The 25,416-nt window shown below is 44.3% G+C and overlaps 1 protein-coding gene across 1 annotated transcript in view; it reads left to right on the forward strand.

Annotated features, from left to right (window-relative positions):
• LOC141116384 (uncharacterized) overlaps positions 1-23,425 on the forward strand; it is a 37,732-nt gene extending 14,307 nt beyond the window's left edge. The window contains exon 3 of the mRNA XM_073608633.1: positions 10,246-23,425. Within this exon, the coding sequence (XP_073464734.1) occupies positions 10,246-22,713 (12,468 nt within the window). The 3' untranslated portion in view covers positions 22,714-23,425. The remainder of the gene's footprint in view (positions 1-10,245) is intronic.
• The last annotated feature ends 1,991 nt before the right edge of the window (positions 23,426-25,416 follow it).

Raw genomic sequence — 25,416 nt, forward strand, 5'->3', positions numbered from 1 at the left:
CGTCCCCCCCTCTTTTCCTGCGGCCTGCCAGGTTGCGTGCTCAAGTAAGGGTCTGGTATGGATTTTTGGGGGGACCCCACGCCGTTTTATTTATTTTTTTTTTTGGCGCGGGGTTCCCCTTAAAATCCATACCAGACCTGAAGGGTCTGGTATGGAATTTAGGGGGAACCCCACGTCATTTTTTTTTTTTAATTTTGGCCGGGGTTCCCCTTAATATCCATATCAGACCTGAAGGGCCTGGTATGGAATTTAGGGGGACTCCCACGTCATTTTTTTTTTTTAATTTTGGTTCGGGGTTCCCCTTTGGGGAATTCCCATGCCGTTTTTATCAATGAACTTCTATGTGTATTGTCGGCAATGCAATAGCCGCGGGTAGTTTTAAATGAGTTTTTTCCTTCAAAATGTCATTTTGCTGTCAGACTTTTCTAAACACGGGAAACATGCGCCCCTTTACAGGCATACTATAGACACCCCCCAGGTACGAAATTTAAAGGGATATTACACTTTTATTGTTTGACTTTAAGCATTATTAAAATCACTGCTCCTGAAAAAACGGCCGTTTTTAAAACTTTTTTTTGCATTGATCCTTGTCCCCTGGGGCAGGACCCAGGTCCCCAAACACTTTTTATGACAATAACTTGCATATTAGCCTTTAAAATTAGCACTTTTGATTTCTCCCATAGACTTTTAAAGGGTGTTCCTCGGCATTCGAATTTGCCGCGAACACCCCAAATTGTTCGCTGTTCGGCGAACTTGCGAACAGCCAATGTTCGAGTCGAACATGAGTTCGACTCGAACTCGAAACTCATCCCTAGTGACAACCTTGTGAAGACTTACAGAAAACATTTGACCTCTTTCATTGCCAACAAAGGAGATATAACAAAGTATTGAGATGAACTTTTCATATTCACCAAATACTTATTTTCCACCATAACTTGCAAATAAATTCTTTCAAAAATCAGACAATGTGATTGGATTTGTTTCCACATTTTGTCTCTCATAGTTGAGGTCTACCTATGATGACAATTACAGGCCTCTCTCATTCTCTTTTTAAGTGGGAGAACTTGCACAATTGGTGGTGACTAAATACTTTTTTGCCCCACTGTATTGTAAGATCTTGGAGGAGAACCTTCTTCCCTCAGCCAGAACACTAAAGATGGGTCATGGATGGGTCTTCCGCCATGACAATGACCCAAAACATACCCCCAAGGCCAAAAAAGAGTGGTATTTATGCAGCGTTTTTTCAAATACAATTTCTTTGGAATAATACACTTTAATGCACTTTCATCCCCTTCTTGCCCAGGCCAATTTTCAGCTTTCAGCGCTGTCACACTGATAATCAGTGCTGTCCCCAACAGTGCCCATCAGTGCTGCCAATCAGTACCCATCAGTGCCTCCTCATCACTGTCATTTATCAGTTCTGCCAACCTGTGCCTATCAGAGCCGCCTATCGGTGTCGATTAGTGCCACCTATCAGTGCCCATCAGTGCTGCCAATGAGTGCCCATCAGTGCTGCCTACCAGCACCTATCAGTGCCCATCAGTGCTGCCTATCAGTGCCCACCAGTGCTGCCAATCAGTGCCCGCCTAGTAGTCCGTTATTTCACTTGGAACGCACGGTGTCAGGTCATCATTCAGTATAACAAAAAGGAAGGTTTCCCCACATTGGGGTTTTTAGGCAGCACAAAAAAAAAAAAATGTAGTCAATATAATATGAAAAAATATACACTTTTATTGAATAGATAATATATATCATCAGAGTTAAAAAACCATGAGCTCCAGTGGGTATTTACCTAAAAGTTTTTTAGCTGAACATACAAAAGCAGACATTTGTTCATAGCAATATTATGTCATGAACATTAGACCTGACGCGTTTCAACCCCTATGACTGGGGTCTTCTTCAGAGGATAAGTCTGCTGGGAAGAACATGAGAATAAGGTTGGTATACATATACATATTCTAAAAGATATATAACATGAGCTACATTAATTGTGCAATGCAACAGTACAGTATAGTTACCAAATAGACGTATGTCCAATGAAAAACATAAATTCCCACATGGAGGTCCCTTTAAAAGTTTAAAGTGCTTTATCCTCTTCTGCCAGAGGGTGATTCCAACCTCCTCTACCGCTGCCACAGCCCAGACCGGGATGGCGAGAGACAACGTGGCTTACGAGAGGCCACACTTTAGAGCACCGCCCACCAGAGCAGACAACCAACCGGAGAGCACCAATTACCTGTGATGGAGATTGGCAAGGAAAAAATAATAACTAAAAAACCCGTATAAAGATAATTGGGTTTTATCTATGGTTTAAAAAAGCCTCTAAGATGTCAAAGACTTTATAGGTATGATATGTATGACCCAAACCAACTGGGGAGTTCTGAACCACAAGGAACAGATGTGGTGAGGGCAATAAACACTGTACCTGTGCTGAAAAGGGGGGGGTGGTAGTAATAAAGTAGGAAGACGATAAGAAAAAGTGTAGTGGTGCATGGAAGAGGAGTGTGTGAGATACGAATGAGTGCCAGTGCGTAGAAGAAAGGGGAGAGGAGGAAAGAGGGGGGGGTTGGAGAAGGGGAGAAGGGTAGGGGAAAGAAGAGGGGGGGGGGGGAGGAGAGGGGGGGAGGAAAGGAGGGGGGGGGGAAAAGGGGGGGAGGAAAGGGAGGGTTGGGAGAAAAAGGGGGAGGGGGGGAGGGAAGGGGAGGTGAAGGGAGAACAAAGGGGATGGAGAGGGAGGGAAAAGAAGGATGTGAGAAAATGACTAGTGATGTAACAAACTAATGTATTAACATTACCTTAAAACAGTGCTAAATGGCACATGTGGATGCATCAAGTTATCCCATGTATCTAGACTGTTGCCTATTGGCCAACATAAAATTGGTCGTAGGCTGTATAAGATTTAGGTGATGGTATCCAGAAGCTGAGTCAGCCAGTCTAAAAATAAACAGAGTATATAATTGTAAAGGGTATGGCCGCATATATTATAGGTGGTCAAAGACTGTATATTATTATAAGTCATAGGGGTAGGTAACCCCTATTATTTGGGGCAACATGATGCTATACAACACAAGGCTATGAGAGTGTACTTACTGTGTGATAAACGCAAGGAGCGGCAAAAGAAGTGACAGACAGCGGGGTGTGTTTGCAGTCCGCCAGGCAGGAGGAAATTGAAACCATATCACGGATGTAAGCTTTTATACCCATGATTAAAAGGGCGTGTATACCTTGCCTCTTATCTCTCCAGGTGTATGCAATCCGGTGATGGTCACCTGGTGGGCGGTAAGGCGGCCAACATGGCAGCCAAGTGTGGTCTCCCCGGCGTTCCGGAAAAGCTGCGCTCCGAGTTCTCGTCATCCTCGCCGAAATCTCGCAATGTCTATGACGTCACGACGCTCGCGCGGGGCCCCGCGCATGCGCGGTGACGAAAGGCATCCGAGGATGTTCCGGAATGCCGCCGGCAGGGAGAAAGAAATTCCCAGTGCAGCGCTCGGTGGCCGGCCGAGCGCCCAATGGGAAAAACATGGGGGGGGGGAGGAGCCGCCTAATAGCGGATAGGCTCGTCCCACCTCCCTCACCCTGCCGGGAAGGCACGTCATAAATCACCCCCGCCCCGGGGATGACAGCAGAGAGGGTGCTCGAGCTCCCCCAGTGGTGAAAAAGGAGCAACTTCAAAGGGGAAAGAAAAAAAAAAAAAAAAAATTGATATAGATTATACACAATGCATTTGTTCACAATTCAAAATTAACAACATTGTTGTATATCTTATATATACAGAATCATGTATGGAGCTTCAGTAAAAAACAGGAACAACTCAATCATATGTGTAGATAATTTTATCCCATCACTTGAGAATAAAACAGGAAAACAAAAACAAAAACAAAAACAAATCAATGAAATGTAATGGTAGATGTCATTGAATCAACATCAGGGAGGGGGTGGAGCAGTTGAAACTGCAAAGGGGGAACAGGACCTAGTCGCCGATTTCAAACATTCTCTATTACTTTAGACTATATTATAGCCGAATACAAGGGGGGACATGATTATTGTGTTTTGCCAGAGACAAAACCTTTTAAGAATGGAGCAAAAGAGATGGCTTCGTTCAATCCTGGGAACAGGGTGGAGTTTAATTTAAATATCCACCTCTGCTCATGCTGCAAAAGAATTTTATTCCAGTCGCCGCCTCGCACTGGTATATGAATACGGTCGAGAGCGGCGAAGGATACCATGGGCATTCTGTAGTTGTGGATTTCCCTCACATGTCTCCCAAGGGGCACATACGGGTTACCAATTTGCATATGGTAGATGTGTTTAGATATGCGCTGGTGAAACTCTTGTTTAGTCTTTCCGACGTAGTGTGCTCCACATTTGCAAGACATAAGGTACACTACGCCACGTGTTTGACAGTTGGTAAAGTGTGACGGTTTGAAAGTTGTCCCATTTGGGAGAAGAAAGGTTTTTTCACGTTTTATGTATGGGCAGCAAGAGCAGTGTCCACAAGGGAAAGATCCCAGGATGGAACAATGCCTTCGTCTCCTCTGTGCCGTTTTGAACTCACTCTGGACTAGTTTGTCCTTTAATGAGGTTGCTCGTCTGAAAGTAATTGAAGGGGTATCTGAAATAAACCTACTAACTTTGGGGTCATCTCTGAGTATAGGCCAATGCTTGCGGATAATGTTTCTGATCTCATTATGTTGTTTAGAGAAGCGCATGATCACCCTAGTATGATCCATACCTGAGTCGCCCCTAGTCGTTTCCCCAAACAGCAATGTGTGTCTGGATTGTGCAGCTGCACGATTGTACGCTTTGCGTAAAGTTGAACGGCTGTAACCACGTGCTAGTAGTCTCATTTGTAACTTTTGTGCTTCCTGTTTGAAGAGGACCTCATCGGAACAATTCCTGCGTAGACGCAGGTATTGTCCATATGGAATAGACCTCTTCAAACCTATAGGGTGAAAGCTATCCGCATGGAGGATGGTATTTCCTGCGGTGCTTTTCCGAAATAGGGTGCTAGAGATGAAATTCTCAGAGGTACGTCTTAGCTGCACATCCAGAAAATTTATTTGGTCGCGATCATAAGTCATAGTGAACTTAAGATTGCGTTCATTATGATTAATGTGGTCGAAGAACTTCAATAGTGATTCCTCAGGTCCCTCCCAGATTAGGAGGACATCATCGATGTATCGTCGCCACATACGTATACAGCTTACGTATGTGGCGAGGCCCTCGTCCTCTCAGAGTGCCTTCTCCCACTCCCCCAGGTACAGATTGGCGTAGGCCGGGGCACAACATGTGCCCATAGCCACGCCCTGCACCTGGAGGTAGTGGGAGTTGTCAAAAAGGAAAAAGTTATTGTTCAAGATATATTCAAGGCCATCGATGATGAACTCACCCAGAGCTCCATCATATCTGCTGGTTCTCTGGAGGAGTGCCCGCACAGCCTCGATCCCCTTGTTATGGGGGATCGAGCTGTACAGGGCTTCAACATCAATGGCCACAAAAAATGAATTGGGTGGAAGAGATATTTCCTGAATCAATTGGAGTAAATGCATTGTGTCCTTGAGGAAGGAGGGCATACTTGTGACCAGGGGTTGTAAAAAAGAGTCAATCACTTTACTCAAGTTTTCTGAGATTCCTCCATTCCCGGAGACAATTGGTCGTCCGGGAGGTTTGGTTTGGTTCTTATGGATTTTAGGCAAGCTGTAAAAGGTGGCCATACGTGGGTGTTTTGTTCGAATGAATTCATACTGGTCTCTAGTGATAACTTCCTTGTCCAAAGCGGACTGTATTAGATCATAAAACTTGGCATAGGACCTCTGTATGAATTTACTTGGAATGGTCTTATACCACTCAACATTATCCAAGATGTCTTGGCACATGCGTACGTAGTCCTGATTTTCCATCAGGACTACGTTGCCTCCTTTGTCAGAGGGTTTTATTGTAATGTCTACATTATTGCACAGGGAGTCAATGGCTGCTGATTCCTCAGTAGTCAGATTTTGAGGACCTACTCTTTTTGGTGTAAGTTTTGATATGTCTCTGATTGTTTGTTTTACAAAAATCTCTATGTTTGAATTCAAACTCAGAGGTGGAAATTTTCCAGAGGGTTTTTTGAGGTTCAAGGTAGGGTTTTGAGTGGGTTCATTGGCACTTTCAAGTAGAGTTTCTAGATCAATTTGGTCTATGAGGTCTAGAGTGTTGTTTTCTTGAAACAAAAGTGTTAGGTCACGTAAGGCTTTACATTCCTTCATACTGAAGGTGGCCCACTCCGTCATATCTAGGTTAGTGTCAGTCTTTGCATGTAGGCTCTTCAAGAGTAGCCGACGTGCGAATAATTGTAGATCAGTGATTACTTCGAATAAATTGAAGTTTTCTTGTGGGCAAAAGGTCAAACCGCGCGACAACACGTTAATTTCCGCTACAGATAGCGAATGGGAGGACAAATTAATCACACTGAAGGATTCGTTGGAATCCGCGTGACATATGCGTCCAGGTTCCCTACTCCCCTGTTTGTTTGGGATGGAGAGAATCCCTGCACCTGGTTTAAAGGGGTCTGTGATCCAAATTTTTGATGTCCTAGTGATGAGTTGGGGTATGTTTTGGGTGCTGAAATATTAGATGAGAGATCTGTTTCATTTATAGCTACATTCATTCTGTCAATTTTAGGTCCAACATTTGTCACTTCACCTATATGGTCCCCCAGGTTAGGCTCCAAGTTAGCCTCTATGGTCCGTTTTTTACTTTCTTTTTCTGGGGAGCCCTTGTTGTTGCGGTTTCTCTTAAATTTACCGCGTTCTTTAGGTGTTTTTAGATTCTGATTGGTGTCAAGGTCTTTTTTGGGTTTCAAGCTATTGCTATTCTGTTTTGGGTGTTGTTGTGCCACATATTGTTTATTTTTCAAGAAGTTTATTTGGGACTTGCTGTTCCATCTATATGCTCGTCCTTCAGAAAAGGCCGCATGATCCCTCCAAAACTTTGACTCCTATTTCTGCAGCACATTCCTATTATAGGTCGACAGGCCATTCCGAAGGTTTGCCTGTAGATCCAAATAAAGGGGGTGCTGCATAAAGGGTCTCAAAGCGGTGTCTATGCTGTCAATCTCCTTATCTAATGATCCCATTTGTTTGTTATATTCTCTGGTGAGAATGGCCATCATTTCCTGGGAACAGGCATTTAGATTGGCCTCCCATTCACTTTTACATTCAGCGCTAATCTGGTCCAAATTGGGAAATATTTGGATCCGTAGACCCAAAGGATTAATTTTATCTTCTTTGTATCTATTTAGAGTTTTAATATGCCAAAATAGTGCTGATTTTTTCTCAAGTGTTCTATTGAGTTTGTGAAAAAGGGAGGAGATCTGGGTTTTTGCTCTGTCCCCTTGTTCGAAATCTGTTTCAAAGCCTGACATTAGATTTACCCATTCTGTACCTTGAAAGTGACTCATATTAACAATGAAAACAGGATACTTTTGCAAAAATTATCACAACACATAGACAATTAGTCCTATATACTGAAGCTCATGTTTCCACTCTCATGTGTCATTGGGGAAGGGGTGTTTAACCACCCAAATATATTTCGAAAAAATGGAGAGACACTAGGGAGGGGAAGAGAGGATTGCTGCTCACCCCTTAGAAATTAGAACAAAAAGGAAGGTTTCCCCACATTGGGGTTTTTAGGCAGCACAAAAAAAAAAATGTAGTCAATATAATATGAAAAAATATACACTTTTATTGAATAGATAATATATATCATCAGAGTTAAAAAACCATGAGCTCCAGTGGGTATTTATCTAAAAGTTTTTTAGCTGAACATACAAAAGCAGACATTTGTTCATAGCAATATTATGTCATGAACATTAGATCTGACGCGTTTCAACCCCTATGATTGGGGTCTTCTTCAGAGGATAAGTCTGCTGGGAAGAACATGAGAATAAGGTTGGTATACATATACATATTCTAAAAGATATATAACATGAGCTACATTAATTGTGCAATGCAACAGTACAGTATAGTTACCAAATAGACGTATGTCCAATGAAAAACATAAATTCCCACATGGAGGTCCCTTTAAAAGTTTAAAGTGCTTTATCCTCTTCTGCCAGAGGGTGATTCCAACCTCCTCTACCGCTGCCACAGCCCAGTATAAAATCCTTCCTGTTCAGGCGGTGGTGTATGACATTCTGCATGAGGTGGAGAAGATTCGGGTACTTGAGAGAGACAAGCGGAGTCAGGGGGCTTGGTTGAAGGCGTGGAGGGGTTTCAAGCCTCCCTGACTGCCAGGAGTCTCTTTCCCGGGTGTGGCTGTCTGTCTCTTATCACACTAGATTATTTTTTTTTTTGGGATTAATTTTTGATAAATGGCTGCGTACATAGGTGATGGGTTGTGCCTCTTAGGCCCTCTCTGCTGCTTTATGTAAATAATTTTGGTAGTGGATTATGTATATATTGTAAATATTCTGAACATGGATGTGTATTCCTTGGATTTCTGTTGAAGTTTTGTACTATGGTTTTGTTTTTTACTTTTGTATAAAATTGGTTGCTTGATTCTTTTCAATAAAAGATCAATAGTGCCCCATCATTGGTGTCAGTGGGAGGAATAGTGCCCCATCATTGGTGTCAGTGGGAGGAATAGTGCCCCATCATTGGTATCAGTGGGTGGACTAGTGTCCCATCAGTGGTGTCAGTGGGAGGAATAGTGCCCCATCATTGGTGTCAGTGGGAGGAATAGTGCCCCATCATTGGTGTCAGTGGGAGGAATAGTGCCCCATTATTGGTATCAGTGGGAGGAATAGTGCCCCATCATTGGTGTCAGTGGGAGGAATAGTGTCCCATCATTGGTGTCAGTGGGAGGAATAGTGCCCCATTATTGGTATCAGTGGGAGGAATAGTGCCCCATCATTGGTGTCAGTGGGAGGAATAGTGTCCCATCACTGGTGTCAGTGGAGGAATAGTGCCCCATCATTGGTGTCAGTGGGAGAAATAGTGCCCCATCATTGCTATCAGAGGGAGGAATAGTGCCCCATCATTGCTATCACTGTGAGGAATAGTGCACCATCATTGGTGTCAGTGAGAGGAATCGTGTCCCATCATTGGTGTCAGTGGGGGGAATAGTGTCCCATCATTGGTGTCAGTGGAAGGAATAGTGCCCATAATTGATGTCAGTGGAAGGAATAGTGCCCCATCATTGGTATCAGAGGGAGGAATAGTGTCCCATCACTGGTATCAGTGGGAGGAATAGTGCCCCATCACTGGTATCAGTGGGAGGAATAGTGCCCCATCATTGGTGTCAGTGGGAGGAATAGTGCCCCATTATTGGTATCAGTGGGAGGAATAGTGCCCCATCATTGGTGTCAGTGGGAGGAATAGTGTCCCATCACTGGTGTCAGTGGAGGAATAGTGCCCCATCATTGCTATCAGTGTGAGGAATAGTGCCCCATCATTGGTGTCAGTGGTAGAAATAGTGCCCCATCATTGGTTTCAGTGGGAGGAATAGCGCCCCATCATTGGTGTCAGCGGGAGGAATAGCGCCCCATCATTGGTGTAAGTGGGAGGAATAGTGCCCCATCATTGGTGCCAGTGGAAGAATTAGTTCCCTATCTTTGGTGTCAGTGGGAGAACTAGTGCCCCATCATTGGAGTCAGGAGGAGGAATAGTACCCTGTCTTTGATGTCAGTGAAATATTGCCCCAAGGGCCAGGTAAAGGCAACCAAAGGGCCAGACCTCTGCTTTAGAGAATCAAACGTTCTCAAGCTGCCATTTTTACAGGTTTATTAGAGGTACTTAATCTCCCTGGAAGCCCAAACATTGGGATCTGAGATAGTGAAAAATTCAGGTAGTGTGGGGTTCAACCATAGTGGGGTATTGGGAGACCAACTACCAGGCACACAGGGATGCCATAAAGTCTAAACCTTTATAATTGCCTTCACAGAAGGTGTTAAACAGCATGGGGCCCAGACCCCCATATAAGGAAGATTCCATAAATATTCTAGATAGGCAGCCTCTAATACCACCGAGGTAATAGTATCATCAACAATCAGCCAATTATGGGCATGGGATAGAAGAGAGGCAATGGAATAAGTATATAAATCTGGGCAAGCAAGGCCATCTTGCGATGTTGGCGGCCATTTTAGGCTTACCATTGATGATGGTATTCTGGTGTTGGATGAAATAGTTTCACACTCCTTGGTTTTTGACAACACAGACGGTTATGGGTCTAGTCCTGATTTGTTATTTTTATTCCTTCTTTCAGGATTCCAATGACCCCCAGACCATTGAAATAATCCTTAAAGCCCTGGATGTGAACAAAGATGGGGTGGTGGACTTTCCAGAGTTCCTGGATCTAGTGTCCAAAGTTGCAGTCGCTTATTTTCAAGCCCTGAGGACCAAGAAAGGCTGTGACATTTGTGCTTCCAGGAAAGGACCACATAAATCAACTGCTGCAGCTTCTAAGTCACCACAAAGCCAAACAGAGTCAGATCATGGCCAGCTTCAAACTCAAAAGAAAGATGTAACAGCAAAGGAAGGTTCTGCTCAGAAGCAGGATCTTTCTGGTCAGGAAAAACTACATGAGAAACATCACTCTGTTCATAAGAAAGATCTTGGACAAGATACAAAACAGAAACAAGATCTCAACACTAAAGAAGATCCCCTCCAGAAGCTACCCACCCAGAAGACAGACCCAACATCTAAACAAGACCCAACTCAAAAGCTAGACCTAACAAAGGAAAAAGAGCCAATATCAAAAAAAGAGCCAGTACAGAAACAAGATCCAGCACAGAAAGATGTGACAATAAAACATGATCCAGGACAAAAACAAGATTCTTCACTGATAAAAGATTACAAGGAGAAAGCTGATGTTACAAAGAAACAAGAATCAACCAAAGAGAAAGACTTTGCTTTGGGAGAAACTGCAAAGCAAGACCCAGCTGAGAAGAAAAATCCCAGTTGTCCACGTGAACCAGAAGAGAAACAATGCTCTGTATTTAAGCACTACACCCAGAAGCAAGATCCCAAAGAGACACCAAGATACATGGTCCAGAAAGATGAACCAAAAGAGAAACAAGAGTCAACCCAAAAAGAAGATCAGACCAGAAAACAGGATGCTAAAGAAACTCAAAGTTCTACAGGGCAGCAAAATTCAAAGGCGAAACATGACCCACCCTTAGAAGAAGACCCAAAACAGAAACATGGGCAAACCCAAGACAAGGACAATAAAGACTCAACTCAAAAACAAGATCAGAATAGTAAAACAGATGTTACACAAAGTCAAAGTTCTTTGATAAAGAAAGATTCAACATTGAAAGAAGACCAAACTCTCAAAGAAGACCCAACAAAGACACTTGACCCTGGGAAAAAACAAGATCTTAAAGACAAACAAGCCCCAATCCTCAAACAAGATCCAACCCTCAAGCAAGACCCAGTTCTAAAAGAAGACCCAACCCTCAAACAAGATCTATCCATCAAACAAGACCCATCCCACAAAAAAGACCCAGCTGAGAAGAAAAATCCCAGTTGTCCACGTGAACCAGAAGAGAAACAATGCTCTGTATTTAAGCACTACACCCAGAAGCAAGATCCCAAAGAGACACCAAGGCACATGGTCCAGAAAGATGAACCAAAAGAGAAACAAGAGTCAACCCAAAAAGAAGATCAGACCAGAAAACAGGATGCTAAAGAAACTCAAAGTTCTACAGGGAAGCAAAATTCAAAGGCTAAACATGACCCACCCTTAGAAGAAGACCCAAAACAGAAACATGGGCAAACCCAAGACAAGGACAATAAAGACTCAACTCAAAAACAAGATCAGAATAGTAAAACAGATGTTACACAAAGTCAAAGTTCTTTGATAAAGAAAGATTCAACATTGAAAGAAGACCAAACTCTCAAAGAAGACCCAACAAAGATACTTGACCCTGGGAAAAAACAAGATCTTAAAGACAAACAAGCCCCAATCCTCAAACAAGAACCAACCCTCAAGCAAGACCCAGTTCTAAAAGAAGACCCAACCCTCAAACAAGATCTATCCATCAAACAAGATCCATCCCACAAAAAAGACCCAGCTGAGAAGAAAAATCCCAGTTGTCCACGTGAACCAGAAGAGAAACAATGCTCTGTATTTAAGCACTACACCCAGAAGCAAGATCCCAAAGAGACACCAAGACATATGGTCCAGAAAGATGAACCAAAAGAGAAACAAGAGTCAACCCAAAAAGAAGATCAGACCAGAAAACAGGATGCTAAAGAAACTCAAAGTTCTACCGGGAAGCAAAATTCAAAGGCTAAACATGACCCACCCTTAGAAGAAGACCCAAAACAGAAACATGGGCAAACCCAAGACAAGGACAATAAAGACTCAACTCAAAAACAAGATCAGAATAGTAAAACAGATGTTACACAAAGTCAAAGTTCTTTGATAAAGAAAGATTCAACGTTGAAACAAGACCAAACTCTCAAAGAAGACCCAACAAAGACACTTGACCCTGGGAAAAAACAAGATCTTAAAGACAAACAAGCCCCAATCCTCAAACAAGAACCAACCCTCAAGCAAGACCCAGTTCTAAAAGAAGACCCAACCCTCAAACAAGATCTATCCATCAAACAAGATCCATCCTACAAAAAAGACCCAACCCTCACGGTAGAATCAACAAAAAAAGATGAACAAAAACAAGATCCAAAAGACAACCAAGATTCAACACCTAAACAAGATCCAAAAGACAAAGAATACCCAACCCAAAAACAAGACCAGACTAGTAAACAAGACAATAAAGACAATCAAAGTGATTTGAAAAAGAGAGATTCAACACCAAAACAAGACAAACCTCCCAAAGAAGACCCAACAAAAACACTTGTGCCTGGGCAGAAGCTAGATTCTAAAGACAAACAAGACCCAATATCCAAACAAGACCCAATCTTCAAACAAGACCCAACCCTCAGTCAAGACCCATCCCTCAAAAAAGACCCAGCTTCAAAAGATGATCCAACTAGCAAAGATAAGCAGCCAAAAAAGAAACAAAACGAAGAGGAGCATTCAGAGAAACAAGTTACTTCAATGAAAAAGGACCCAACTCAAAAAGAAGACCCACACCAAAAAAAAGACCAGACTCAGAATCAGGCCTCCACTCAGAAACAAGACACAGAAGAAAAGCAAGGCTCAGCACAGTACTTGTGGAAACAGGAACCTTTTGCTCTGAAACAAGACCCAGCATACAATCGAGACTCAGGACTTCAAACAGATTCCACTCTGGCAAAAGACCAAACTCAGAAAGAAGATTCACCACAGAAGCAAAGTCCAACCCAGATTCCAAGCTTTACACAGAAGCCAGACCCAGGACAGGTCCAGAAACAAGGATCCACTCAGAAACAAGACACAAGCCAGAAGCAAGACCAGACCCAGAAACAAGACCAGACCCAGAAACGAGACCAGACCCAGAAGCAAGACCAGGCCCTGAAAGAAGACCTTACCCAGAAACAAGACCCCACAAAGAATCAAGACCAGACCCAGAAACAAGACTCCAATAAGAACACATTCTCAATTATTAAGCTAAACTTAATCCCAATACAGTATTCTACACCACAACAAGACCCAACTAAGAAACTAGACCTAAACAAAAAAGAAGACTCCACCCAGAAGCAAGACCATGTCCAGAAAGCTGGCTCTTCTCAGAAACAAGACCCAACCCAGAAAGAAGATTCACAACAGAAGCAAAGCCTAAGCCAGATTCCGGGCTTCACACAGAAACCAGATTCTGATCAGAAGCTGGGCACAACTGAGAAACAAGACCAGACCCAAAAATTAGACTCCACTCCTAAACAGGACACCACTCAGAAGCAAGACCAGACCACTCAGAAACAAGACCAGACCACCCAGAAACAAGACCAGACCCAGAAACAAGACCAGACCCAGAAACAAGACTCAACCCAGAAACAAGACCAGACCCAGAAAGACTCCACCAAGAAACCGGATAAGACCCAGAATCAAGACCAGACCCAGAAACAAGACTCCACTAATAAACAGGACACCACCCAGAAACAAGACCAGACCCAGAAAAAAGACTCCACTCATAAACAGGACACCACTCAGAAGCAAGACCAGACCACCCATAAACAAGACCAGACCCAGAAACAAGACTCAACCCAGAAACAAGACTCAACCCAGAAACAAGACCAGACCCAGAAACAAGACTCAACCCAGAAACAAGACTCAACCCAGAAACAAGACTCAACCCAGAAACAAGACTCCACTCAAAAACAGGATACTACTCAGAAGCAAGACCAGACCCAGAAACTAGACACCACCCAAAAACTAGACACCACCCAAAAACAAGACCAGACCCAGAAACTAGACACCACCCAAAAACTAGACACCACCCAAAAACAAGACCAGACCCAGAAACAAGACTCAACCCAGAAACAAGACCAGACCCAGAAAGACTCCACTCATAAACAAGACACCACTCAGAAGCAAGACCAGACCACCCATAAACAGGACGCCACCCAAAAACAAGACCAGACCCAGAAACAAGACTCAACCCAGAAACAAGACCAGACCCAGAAAGACTCCACTCATAAACAAGACACCACTCAGAAGCAAGACCAGATCACCCAGAAACAAGACCAGACCCTGAAACAAGACACCACCCAAAAACAAGACCAGACCCAGAAAGACTCCACCAAGAAACAGGATCAGACCCAGAATCAAGACCAGACCCAGAAACAAGATTCCACTAATAAACAGGACACCACACAGAAACAAGACCCGACCCAGAAACAAGACTCCACTCATAAACAGGACACCACTCAGAAGCAAGACCAGACCACCCAGAAACAAGACCAGACCCAGAAACAAGACTCAACCCAGAAAGAAGACCAGACCCAGAAACAAGACCAGACCCAGAAACAAGACTCAACCCAGAAACAAGACCATACCAAGAAAGAAGACCAGACCCAGAAACAAGACTCCACTCAAAAACAGGATACTACTCAGAAGCAAGACCAGACCCAGAAACTAGACACCACCCAAAAACTAGACACCACCCAAAAACAAGACCAGACCCAGAAACAAGATCAGACCCAGAAAGACTCCACTCATAAACAAGACACCACTCAGAAGCAAGACCAGACCACCCCTAAACAAGACCAGACCCAGAAACAAGACTCCACTCATAAACAGGACACCACTCAGAAGCAAGACCAGACCACCCATAAACAGGACACCACCCAAAAACAAGACCAGACCCAGAAACAAGACTTAACCCAGAAACAAGACCAGACCCAGAAAGACTCCACTCATAAACAGGACACCACTCAGAAGCAAGACCAGACCATCCATAAACAAGACCAGACCCAGAAACAAGACACCACCCAAAAACAAGACCAGACCCAGAAAGACTCCACCAAGAAACAGGATCAGACCCAGAATCAAGACCAGACCCAGAAACAAGACTCCACTAATAAACAGGACACCACACAGAAACAAGACCAGACCCAGAAAAAAGACTCCACTCATAAACAGGACACCACTCAGAAGCAAGACCAGACCACCCATAAACAAGACCAGACCCAGAAACAAGACTCAACCCAGAAACAAGACTATACCCAGAAAGAAGACCAGACCCACAAACAAGACTCCACTCAAAAACAGGATACTACTCAGAAGCAAGACCAGACCCAGAAACTAGACACCAGCCAAAAACAAGACCAGACCCAGAAACAAGACTCAACCCAGAAACAAGACCCGACCCAGAAACAAGACCCGACCCAGAAACAAGACCCGACCCAGAAACAAGACTCCACTCATAAACAGGACATAACCCAGAAACAAGACCAGACCCAGAAAAAAGACTCCACTCAAAAACAGGACACCACTCAGAAGCAAGACCAGACCACCCAGAAACAAGACCAGACCCAGAAACAAGACCAGACCCAGAAACAAGACCAGACCCAGAAACAAGACTCAACCCAGAAACAAGACCATACCAAGAAAGAAGACCAGACCCAGAAACAAGACTACACTCAAAAACAGGACACTACTAAGAAGCAAGACCAGACCCAGAAACTAGACACCACCCAAACACAAGACCAGACCCAGAAACAAGACTCAACCCAGAAACAAGACCAGACCCAGAAAGACTCCACTCATAAGCAAGACACCACTCAGAAGCAAGACCAGACCACCCATAAACAAGACCAGACACAGAAACAAGACTCCACTCATAAACAGGACACCACTCAGAAGCAAGACCAGACCACCCATAAACAGGACACCACCCAAAAACAAGACCAGACCCAGAAACAAGACTCAACCCAGAAACAAGACAAGACCCAGAAAGACTCCACTCATAAACAAGACACCACTCAGAAGCAAGACCAGATCACCCATAAACTAGACCAGACCCAGAAACAAGACTCCGGCAATAAACAGGACACCACTCAGAAGCAAGACCAGACCATCCATAAACAAGACCAGACCCAGAAACAAGACACCACCCAAAAACAAGACCAGACCCAGAAAGACTCCACCAAGAAACAGGATCAGACCCAGAATCAAGACCAGACCCAGAAACAAGACTCCACTAATAAACAGGACACCACACAGAAACAAGACCCGACCCAGAAACAAGACTCCACTCATAAACAGGACACCACTCAGAAGCAAGACCAGACCACCCAGAAACAAGACCAGACCCAGAAACAAGACTCAACCCAGAAACAAGACTCAACCCAGAAACAAGACCAGACCCAGAAACAAGACCAGACCCAGAAACAAGACCATACCAAGAAAGAAGACCAGACCCAGAAACAAGACTCCACTCAAAAACAGGATACTACTCAGAAGCAAGACCAGACCCAGAAACTAGACACCACCCAAAAACAAGACCAGACCCAGAAACAAGACTCAACCCAGAAACAAGACCAGACCCAGAAAGACTCCACTCATAAACAAGACACCACTCAGAAGCAAGACCAGACCACCCCTAAACAAGACCAGACCCAGAAACAAGACCAGACCCAGAAACAAGACCAGACCCAGAAACAAGACTCAACCCAGAAACAAGACCATACCAAGAAAGAAGACCAGACCCAGAAACAAGACTCCACTCAAAAACAGGATACTACTCAGAAGCAAGACCAGACCCAGAAACTAGACACCACCCAAAAACAAGACCAGACCCAGAAACAACACTCAACCCAGAAACAAGACCAGACCCAGAAAGACTCCACTCATAAACAAGACACCACTCAGAAGCAAGACCAGACCACCCCTAAACAAGACCAGACCCAGAAACAAGACTCCACTCATAAACAGGAAACCACTCAGAAGCAAGACCAGACCACCCATAAACAGGACACCACCCAAAAACAAGACCAGACCCAGAAACAAGACTCAACCCAGAAACAAGACCAGACCCAGAAAGACTCCACTCATAAACAAGACCAGACCCAGAAAGACTCCACCAAGAAACAGGATCAGACCCAGAATCAAGACCATACCCAAAAACAAGACTCCACTCATAAACAGGACACCACCCAGAAACAAGACCAGGTCCAGAAAGACTCCACTCATAAACAGGACACCACTCAGAAGCAAGACCAGACCATCCATAAACAAGACCAGACCCAGAAACAAGACACCACCCAAAAACAAGACCAGACCCAGAAAGACTCCACCAAGAAACAGGATCAGACCCAGAATCAAGACCAGACCCAGAAACAAGACTCCACTAATAAACAGGACACCACACAGAAACAAGACCAGACCCAGAAAAAAGACTCCACTCATAAACAGGACACCACTCAGAAGCAAGACCAGACCTCCCATAAACAAGACCAGACCCAGAAACAAGACTTAACCCAGAAACAAGACCAGACCCAGAAACAAGACTCAACCCAGAAACAAGACTATACCCAGAAAGAAGACGAGACCCACAAACAAGACTCCACTCAAAAACAGGATACTACTCAGAAGCAAGACCAGACCCAGAAACTAGACACCAGCCAAAAACAAGACCAGACCCAGAAACAAGACTCAACCCAGAAACAAGACCCGACCCAGAAACAAGACCTGACCCAGAAACAAGACTCCACTTATAAACAGGACATCACCCAGAAACAAGACCAGACCCAGAAAAAAGACTCCACTCAAAAACAGGACACCACTCAGAAGCAAGACCAGACCACCCAGAAACAAGACAAGACCCAGAAACAAGACCAGACCCAGAAACAAGACCAGACCCAGAAACAAGACCAGACCCAGAAACAAGACCATACCAAGAAAGAAGACAAGACCCAGAAACAAGACTACACTCAAAAACAGGACACTACTAAGAAGCAAGACCAGACCCAGAAACTAGATACCACCCAAAAACAAGACCAGACCCAGAAACAAGTCTCAACCCAGAAACAAGACCAGACCCAGAAAGACTCCACTCATAAACAAGACACCACTCAGAAGCAAGACCAGACCACCCATAAACAAGACCAGACACAGAAACAAGACTCCACTCATAAACAGGACACCACTCAGAAGCAAGACCAGACCACCCATAAACAGGACACCACCCAAAAACAAGACCAGACCCAGAAACAAGACTCAACCCAGAAACAAGACCAGACCCAGAAAGACTCCACTCATAAACAAGACACCACTCAGAAGCAAGACCAGATCACCCAGAAACAAGACACCACTCAAAAACAAGACCAGACCCAGAAAGACTCCACCAAGAAACAGGATCAGACCCAGAATCAAGACCATACCCAAAAACAAGACTCCACTCATAAACAGGACACCACCCAGAAACAAGAACAGGTCCAGAAAGACTCCACTCATAAACAAGACACCACTCAGAAGCAGGACCAGACCACCCATAAACAAGACCAGACCCAGAAACAAGACTCCACTCATAAACAGGACACCACTCAGAAGCAAGACCAGACCACCCATAAACAGGACACCACCCAAAAACAAGACCAGACCCAGAAACAAGACTCAACCCAGAAACAAGACCAGACCCAGAAACAAGACTCAAGCCAGAAACAAGATCATACCCAGAAGGACTCCACTCATAAACAAGACACCACTCAGAAGCAAGACCAGACCACCCAGAAACAAGACCAGACCCAGAAACAAGACTCAACCCAAAAACAAGACCAGAATAAGAGACAAGACTCAACCCAGAAACAAGACCAGACCCACAAACAAGACCAGACCCACAAACAAGACTCCACTCAAAAACAGGATACTACTCAGAAGCAAGACCAGACCCAGAAACTAGACACCACCCAAAAACAAGACCAGACCCAGAAACAAGTCTCCACTCAAAAACAGGATACTACTCAGAAACAAGACCAGACACAGAAACAAGATCAGGCCCAGAAACAAGACCAGGTCCAGAAACAAGACCAGGCCCAGAAACAAGACCAGACCCAGAAACAAGACCAGACCCAGAAACAAGACTCCACTCAGAAACAAGACCAGGCCCAGAAACTAGACACCACCCAAAAACAAGACCAGACCCAGAAACAAGTCTCCACTCAAAAACAGGATACTACTCAGAAACAAGACCAAACCCAGAAACAAGACCAGACACAGAAACAAGATCAGGCCCAGAAACAAGACCAGGCCCAGAAACAAGACCAGACCCAGAAACAAGACTCCACTCAGAAACAAGACCAGGCCCAGAAACTAGACACCACCCAAAAACAAGACCAGACCCAGAAACAAGTCTCAACCCAGAAACAAGACCAGACCCAGAAAGACTCCACTCATAAACAAGACACCACTCAGAAGCAAGACCAGACCACCCATAAACAAGACCAGACACAGAAACAAGACTCCACTCATAAACAGGACACCACTCAGAAGCAAGACCAGACCACCCATAAACAGGACACCACCCAAAAACAAGACCAGACCCAGAAACAAGACTCAACCCAGAAACAAGACCAGACCCAGAAAGACTCCACTCATAAACAAGACACCACTCAGAAGCAAGACCAGATCACCCATAAACTAGACCAGACCCAGAAACAAGACACCACTCAAAAACAAGACCAGACCCAGAAAGACTCCACCAAGAAACAGGATCAGACCCAGAATCAAGACCATACCCAAAAACAAGACTCCACTCATAAACAGGACACCACCCAGAAACAAGAACAGGTCCAGAAAGACTCCACTCATAAACAAGACACCACTCAGAAGCAGGACCAGACCACCCATAAACAAGACCAGACCCAGAAACAAGACTCCACTCATAAACAGGACACCACTCAGAAGCAAGACCAGACCACCCATAAACAGGACACCACCCAAAAACAAGACCAGACCCAGAAACAAGACCAGACCCAGAAACAAGACTCAAGCCAGAAACAAGACCATACCCAGAAGGACTCCACTCATAAACAAGACACCACTCAGAAGCAAGACCAGACCACCCAGAAACAAGACCAGACCCAGAAACAAGACTCAACCCAAAAACAAGACCAGAATAAGAGACAAGACTCAACCCAGAAACAAGACCAGACCCACAAACAAGACCAGACCCACAAACAAGACTCCACTCAAAAACAGCATACTACTCAGAAGCAAGACCAGACCCAGAAACTAGACACCACCCAAAAACAAGACCAGACCCAGAAACAAGTCTCCACTCAAAAACAGGATACTACTCAGAAACAAGACCAAACCCAGAAACAAGACCAGACACAGAAACAAGATCAGGCCCAGAAACAAGACCAGGTCCAGAAACAAGACCAGGCCCAGAAACAAGACCAGACCCAGAAACAAGACTCCACTCAGAAACAAGACCAGGCCCAGAAACTAGACACCACCCAAAAACAAGACCAGACCCAGAAACAAGTCTCCACTCAAAAACAGGATACTACTCAGAAACAAGACCAAACCCAGAAACAAGACCAGACACAGAAACAAGATCAGGCCCAGAAACAAGACCAGGTCCAGAAACAAGACCAGGCCCAGAAACAAGACCAGACCCAGAAACAAGACCAGACCCAGAAACAAGACTCCACTCAGAAACAAGACCAGGCCCAGAAACAAGACCAAACCCAGAAACAAGACCAGACCCAGAAACAAGACCAGACCCAGAATCAAGACTCCACTCAGAAACAAGATCAGGCCAAGAAAAAAGAGCAGACACAGAAACAAGACTCCACTCAGAAACAAGACCAAACCCAGAAACAAGACCAAACCCAGAAACAAGACCAAACCCAGAAACAAGACCAAACTGAGAAACAAGATCAGACCCAGAAAGAAGATCAGAACCAGAAACAAGATCAGGGCCAGAAACAAAACCAGACCCAGAAACAAGACCAGACCCAGAAACAAGACTCCACTCAGAAACAGGACACCACCCAGAAACAATACTCCATTCAAAAACAAGACATGACCCACAAACAGGACTCTAGTGAGAAAAAAGACTTTATTCAGAAACAAGACCCAACCCCGTTGCAGTGCTCTTCCATGAAACAATATTTAACACAGGAACTAGACCTGACCAAAAAAGAAGATCCCACTCAGAAACAAGACCCAGTCCAGAAGCCAGATTTTGATCAGAAGTCAGACACAACCCAGAAAGAAGATCCACCACAGAAGCAAAGCCTGACCCAAGTTCCAGGCTTTACACAGAAACCAGACCCAGGGCAGACCCAGAAACAAGACCAGAAGAAAGACTCCACCCAGAAACCAGACTCAAAACAGAAACTGGATCCAACCCAGAAACAAGACCCAGCCCACAGGCAAGATCAATCTAAGAAGGATGACCAAATATTAAAACAAGGCAGCACTGAGTATAAAAGCCTACCTGAGGGACAGGATCCAACACAGAAAGAAGACCCATTAAAGAAACAAGAGTCCACACAAACACCAGGCCAAATTCCTCAAGTGCCAAGGGATGACAAGACAAGACAGGCTGGACGCACTGAAACACATTATTCATATCACACAGAAGGTGATGGACCATCTCATCAGATATGGGGAACCAGTCACTTCCAAAGTCCAGAAAATGTGGTTGATCCATATGCACATTCATTCCTAAAGGCCCAGGAACATATTGACCATAGAGAGACAGTACCCTCAAGTTATATCCAATACACCACAGCAGGGCAGACCACCTCACAGCAGATTCCTCAATTCTCTCAAGGGGATGACAAAACTGCCCAACAGACTGGACGTACTGAAACACATTATTCCTATACCTCAGAAGGTGATGTACCATCTCACCAGATATGGGGAACCAGCTTCCACCAGGGAGATAAAGATGATCCATACGCACATTCATTTCTAAAGGCCCAACACTACATTGACCATAGAGATACAGTACCTTCAAGCTACGTCCAATACACCAGTGGAGGGCAGGACACCACACAGCAAATGACTCAACAAAAGAAGACTACAACTGGGTCAACCTATGAACAACACACCGGTGGAAATCTTGGTTCATCATCCGCACAGAGTCATCATGAAGCTGACCCACAAAAGCAAGACCAAAGCTCTTGTCACTATCCTTTGTATGAACTTGCTCGACAATCACCAACACTCACAAGAAGTAACCAACCTTCAACAAAACCAAAAGAGTCTGCTGAAGAGCCTCAAAAATCACCACCCCCATCCTCTGGAGTGAAAACTTCTAGTAATACCAGTTCTCAGAAGGAGGAGAAGCAAAAGTCCACTGGGAAGTCATTCAAATGGCCATGGAACTAAGCAAATGACCAAAGTTTGCAGCCCTGGATGGCGGTTGATCGCATGTCCTTGAAGGGTTGTTGAGTTACTTATTAATTGCTGCCTTTTTTTGCGGATTCTTGTCTTCCAATGAGTGTAATCCAACTACTTCATTAATTTAATTCACAATGAGTGCCATTTTAAGCCAGACCTTCTTGAAACGTGGCTTATCCACCAGCAAACCAACAGTGCTATGACCATGATATCTGAAGGTCTCCAGTCAGTAACCCTGAACTTCCAAACAGTCGTCTTAATTCTCCAAGCTCAACTGCAATTTTTCCATAACAGTTGCTGAAAATAAATTTAACCCGGTGCTGTGGTGGGATTCAGTAACAAATGAAGCATTTTTGCTGAAACTCGACTTTTACTGAAGAACTCTAGGTGGAGTGATCAAAAGGAAAGGGGTGGTGATTCCCAAGCTATATAGTATTGTGGTTTCAAACTTGGAGGCGCACATTGGTCGGGCACCCCACATCAATCCAATGAGAGCCTATGGAAGCTGAGCTGGTTTGGACATTTATTGAGTTTCTTCAAACTGTGACCTTTATGTGAACGTACGTACTGAATTATAATCCATTGGGTGTATGTTAATGGCTTAATTTAACGTGCAATAAAAAAACAATGTATATGTGATATATAATGTATGTAATACTTGGTGTTGGTGTTCTACTTTATTAAAACGTTTATCAGCGTTTTTGGGTCTTTTTGTGTCTTTTGATCCAGGGAAGAGGTCTACTTCAAAGTGTCTGAACTCTCCCAATAAATATCTGTAGGTAAAACTTTTTTTCCTAGTTTTCAATGGAGTATAGGAGGGCTAGAAGAGTTAGGGGGAGGGTTAGAGATCCCCCTCTCTCTTTGTATTGGCTTTACCAGGGCAAAAAATAAAGTTCTTACTGGAACAAGAGATGTGGAAATCTTCCAATGGGGACACCAATTTCAATGGTGAACACATTTCTTTACAGAGATTTCCTCTAACTTCCTGGTTGGGTTCAAATCTAGGTCAGTCCAAATCCCTAGGTCAGTCAGTCACTCACCAGTTGTGTCTCCAGGATGGGAAATGAAGGGAAATCTTTCCAATGGGACACAGACATTAAATACAAAAAACTTACAGTTGTTTAACAATGGGCAACACGCAAAAAAAGGTAATAAGGCGACAAATAAACTTTTAGGAATTGCCTGGAAAAAAAGGGAGCAAACCCACCCTAAGGGAGAACAGGATACATGAAGGTTTCTACACAGAGCTCAGTCTGTGATCTTCTGCACATTGGTATAAACTTTCCGGGTCCCTTTCACACAAGACTATGCTGGTTGGACACCTAAACCTAGAATGTTGCTCCTTGACAGTCTAGTGGTATCTCAAGCTTGGAAAAGGTTCTTCTGTTGACTTTTCTCTCAGTAGGTCACTCACCACTACCATTGTTGGGGGCAACTGCAGTTTTCTTCTTCTAGGCCCATGTAGAATAATTGTGGAAGCCAGGGCCTTCAAGGAGTCTAAATCCCTAGGTTGGTCCAAATCCCTAGGGAAGTCACTCACAACCTCCATTGTGAGGGATAACTGAAGTTTGCTTCCTCTAGGCCCAACTAGAACATTTGTGACAGCCAGGACCTTCAAGGGTTCCTTCCAGGAGGGGAGAGCCTTGCAGCACTCCAAATCCCTAGGTTGGTCCATATCCCTGGGTCAGTCAGTCACTCACCACCTCCATTTTGAAGAACAACTGCAGTTTGCATACTCTAGGCCCAAGTAGAACATCCATGGCAGCCAGTATCCTCAAGGGTTTCTCTTAGGAGGAAAGATCACTGCAGCCCTCCAATTCCCTAGGTGGGTCCAAATTTAGGTTAGTTTAAATCCCTAGGTCAGCCAGTCACTCAATCACCCCCTCCATTAAGTAGAACATCCATGACAGCCAGGACCTTCAAAGGTACCTCATAGGAGGGAAGACCATTGCACCACTTCAAGCCTGACGATTGGCTAGGACATCCAGTCCCTATAATACGGAATATCACCTCTAGCACACCTCGCTGGAGCACGCTCAAACAGCCTTGACTGAGATAAATCCCTCCATACTTAGAGAACGCCAAAAGACACATACAAGCAAGCTGACCTCTCTGCTTTCTACAGAAACGCAAAAATACAAAAATAGAATTTGGAAAAATACAATATCCCTACGCTTGGTTGGATCAGAACTATCTGTAAAGCTGCAGGGTAAGATGCTTTGGAGGCCACAGATCCATATTGGTTGAAGGCCACATCAGCCAGGCCTATGGTGGTGAGTTTTAAGACAGAGGATTGGCACATCAATCCAGCTTTGATTATCTTATCTCTTTTTTTTACATCTTTAGGAGAGAATAAAGAATATCCGATAAAGATGTTTTCCTGGAATGCGCTGAACCTTTTCCAGTTTACAGCTCATTCACTTACACAAGTTCAATGGTCCCCAAACTTTCTAAACAAAAGGCCCCTCTAAAGTCTGAAGGCCAGTGGGAGTAGAATATGTCCTGGTGTCAGTGGGAGTTAGTGAGAGGAATAATGCCCCATCATTGGTGTAAGTGGGAGGAATAGTGCCCCATCATTGGTGTCAGGGAATGTAATAGTGCCCCATCATTGGTATCAGTGGGAGGAATAGTTCCCCAGCATTGGTATCAGTGGGAGGAATAGTGTTCCATCATTGGTGTCAGTGGGAGGAA

The sequence above is a fragment of the Aquarana catesbeiana genome, linkage group LG13, assembly GCF_042186555.1.
Source record: "Aquarana catesbeiana isolate 2022-GZ linkage group LG13, ASM4218655v1, whole genome shotgun sequence".
NCBI classification, from domain to species: Eukaryota; Metazoa; Chordata; class Amphibia; order Anura; family Ranidae; genus Aquarana; species Aquarana catesbeiana.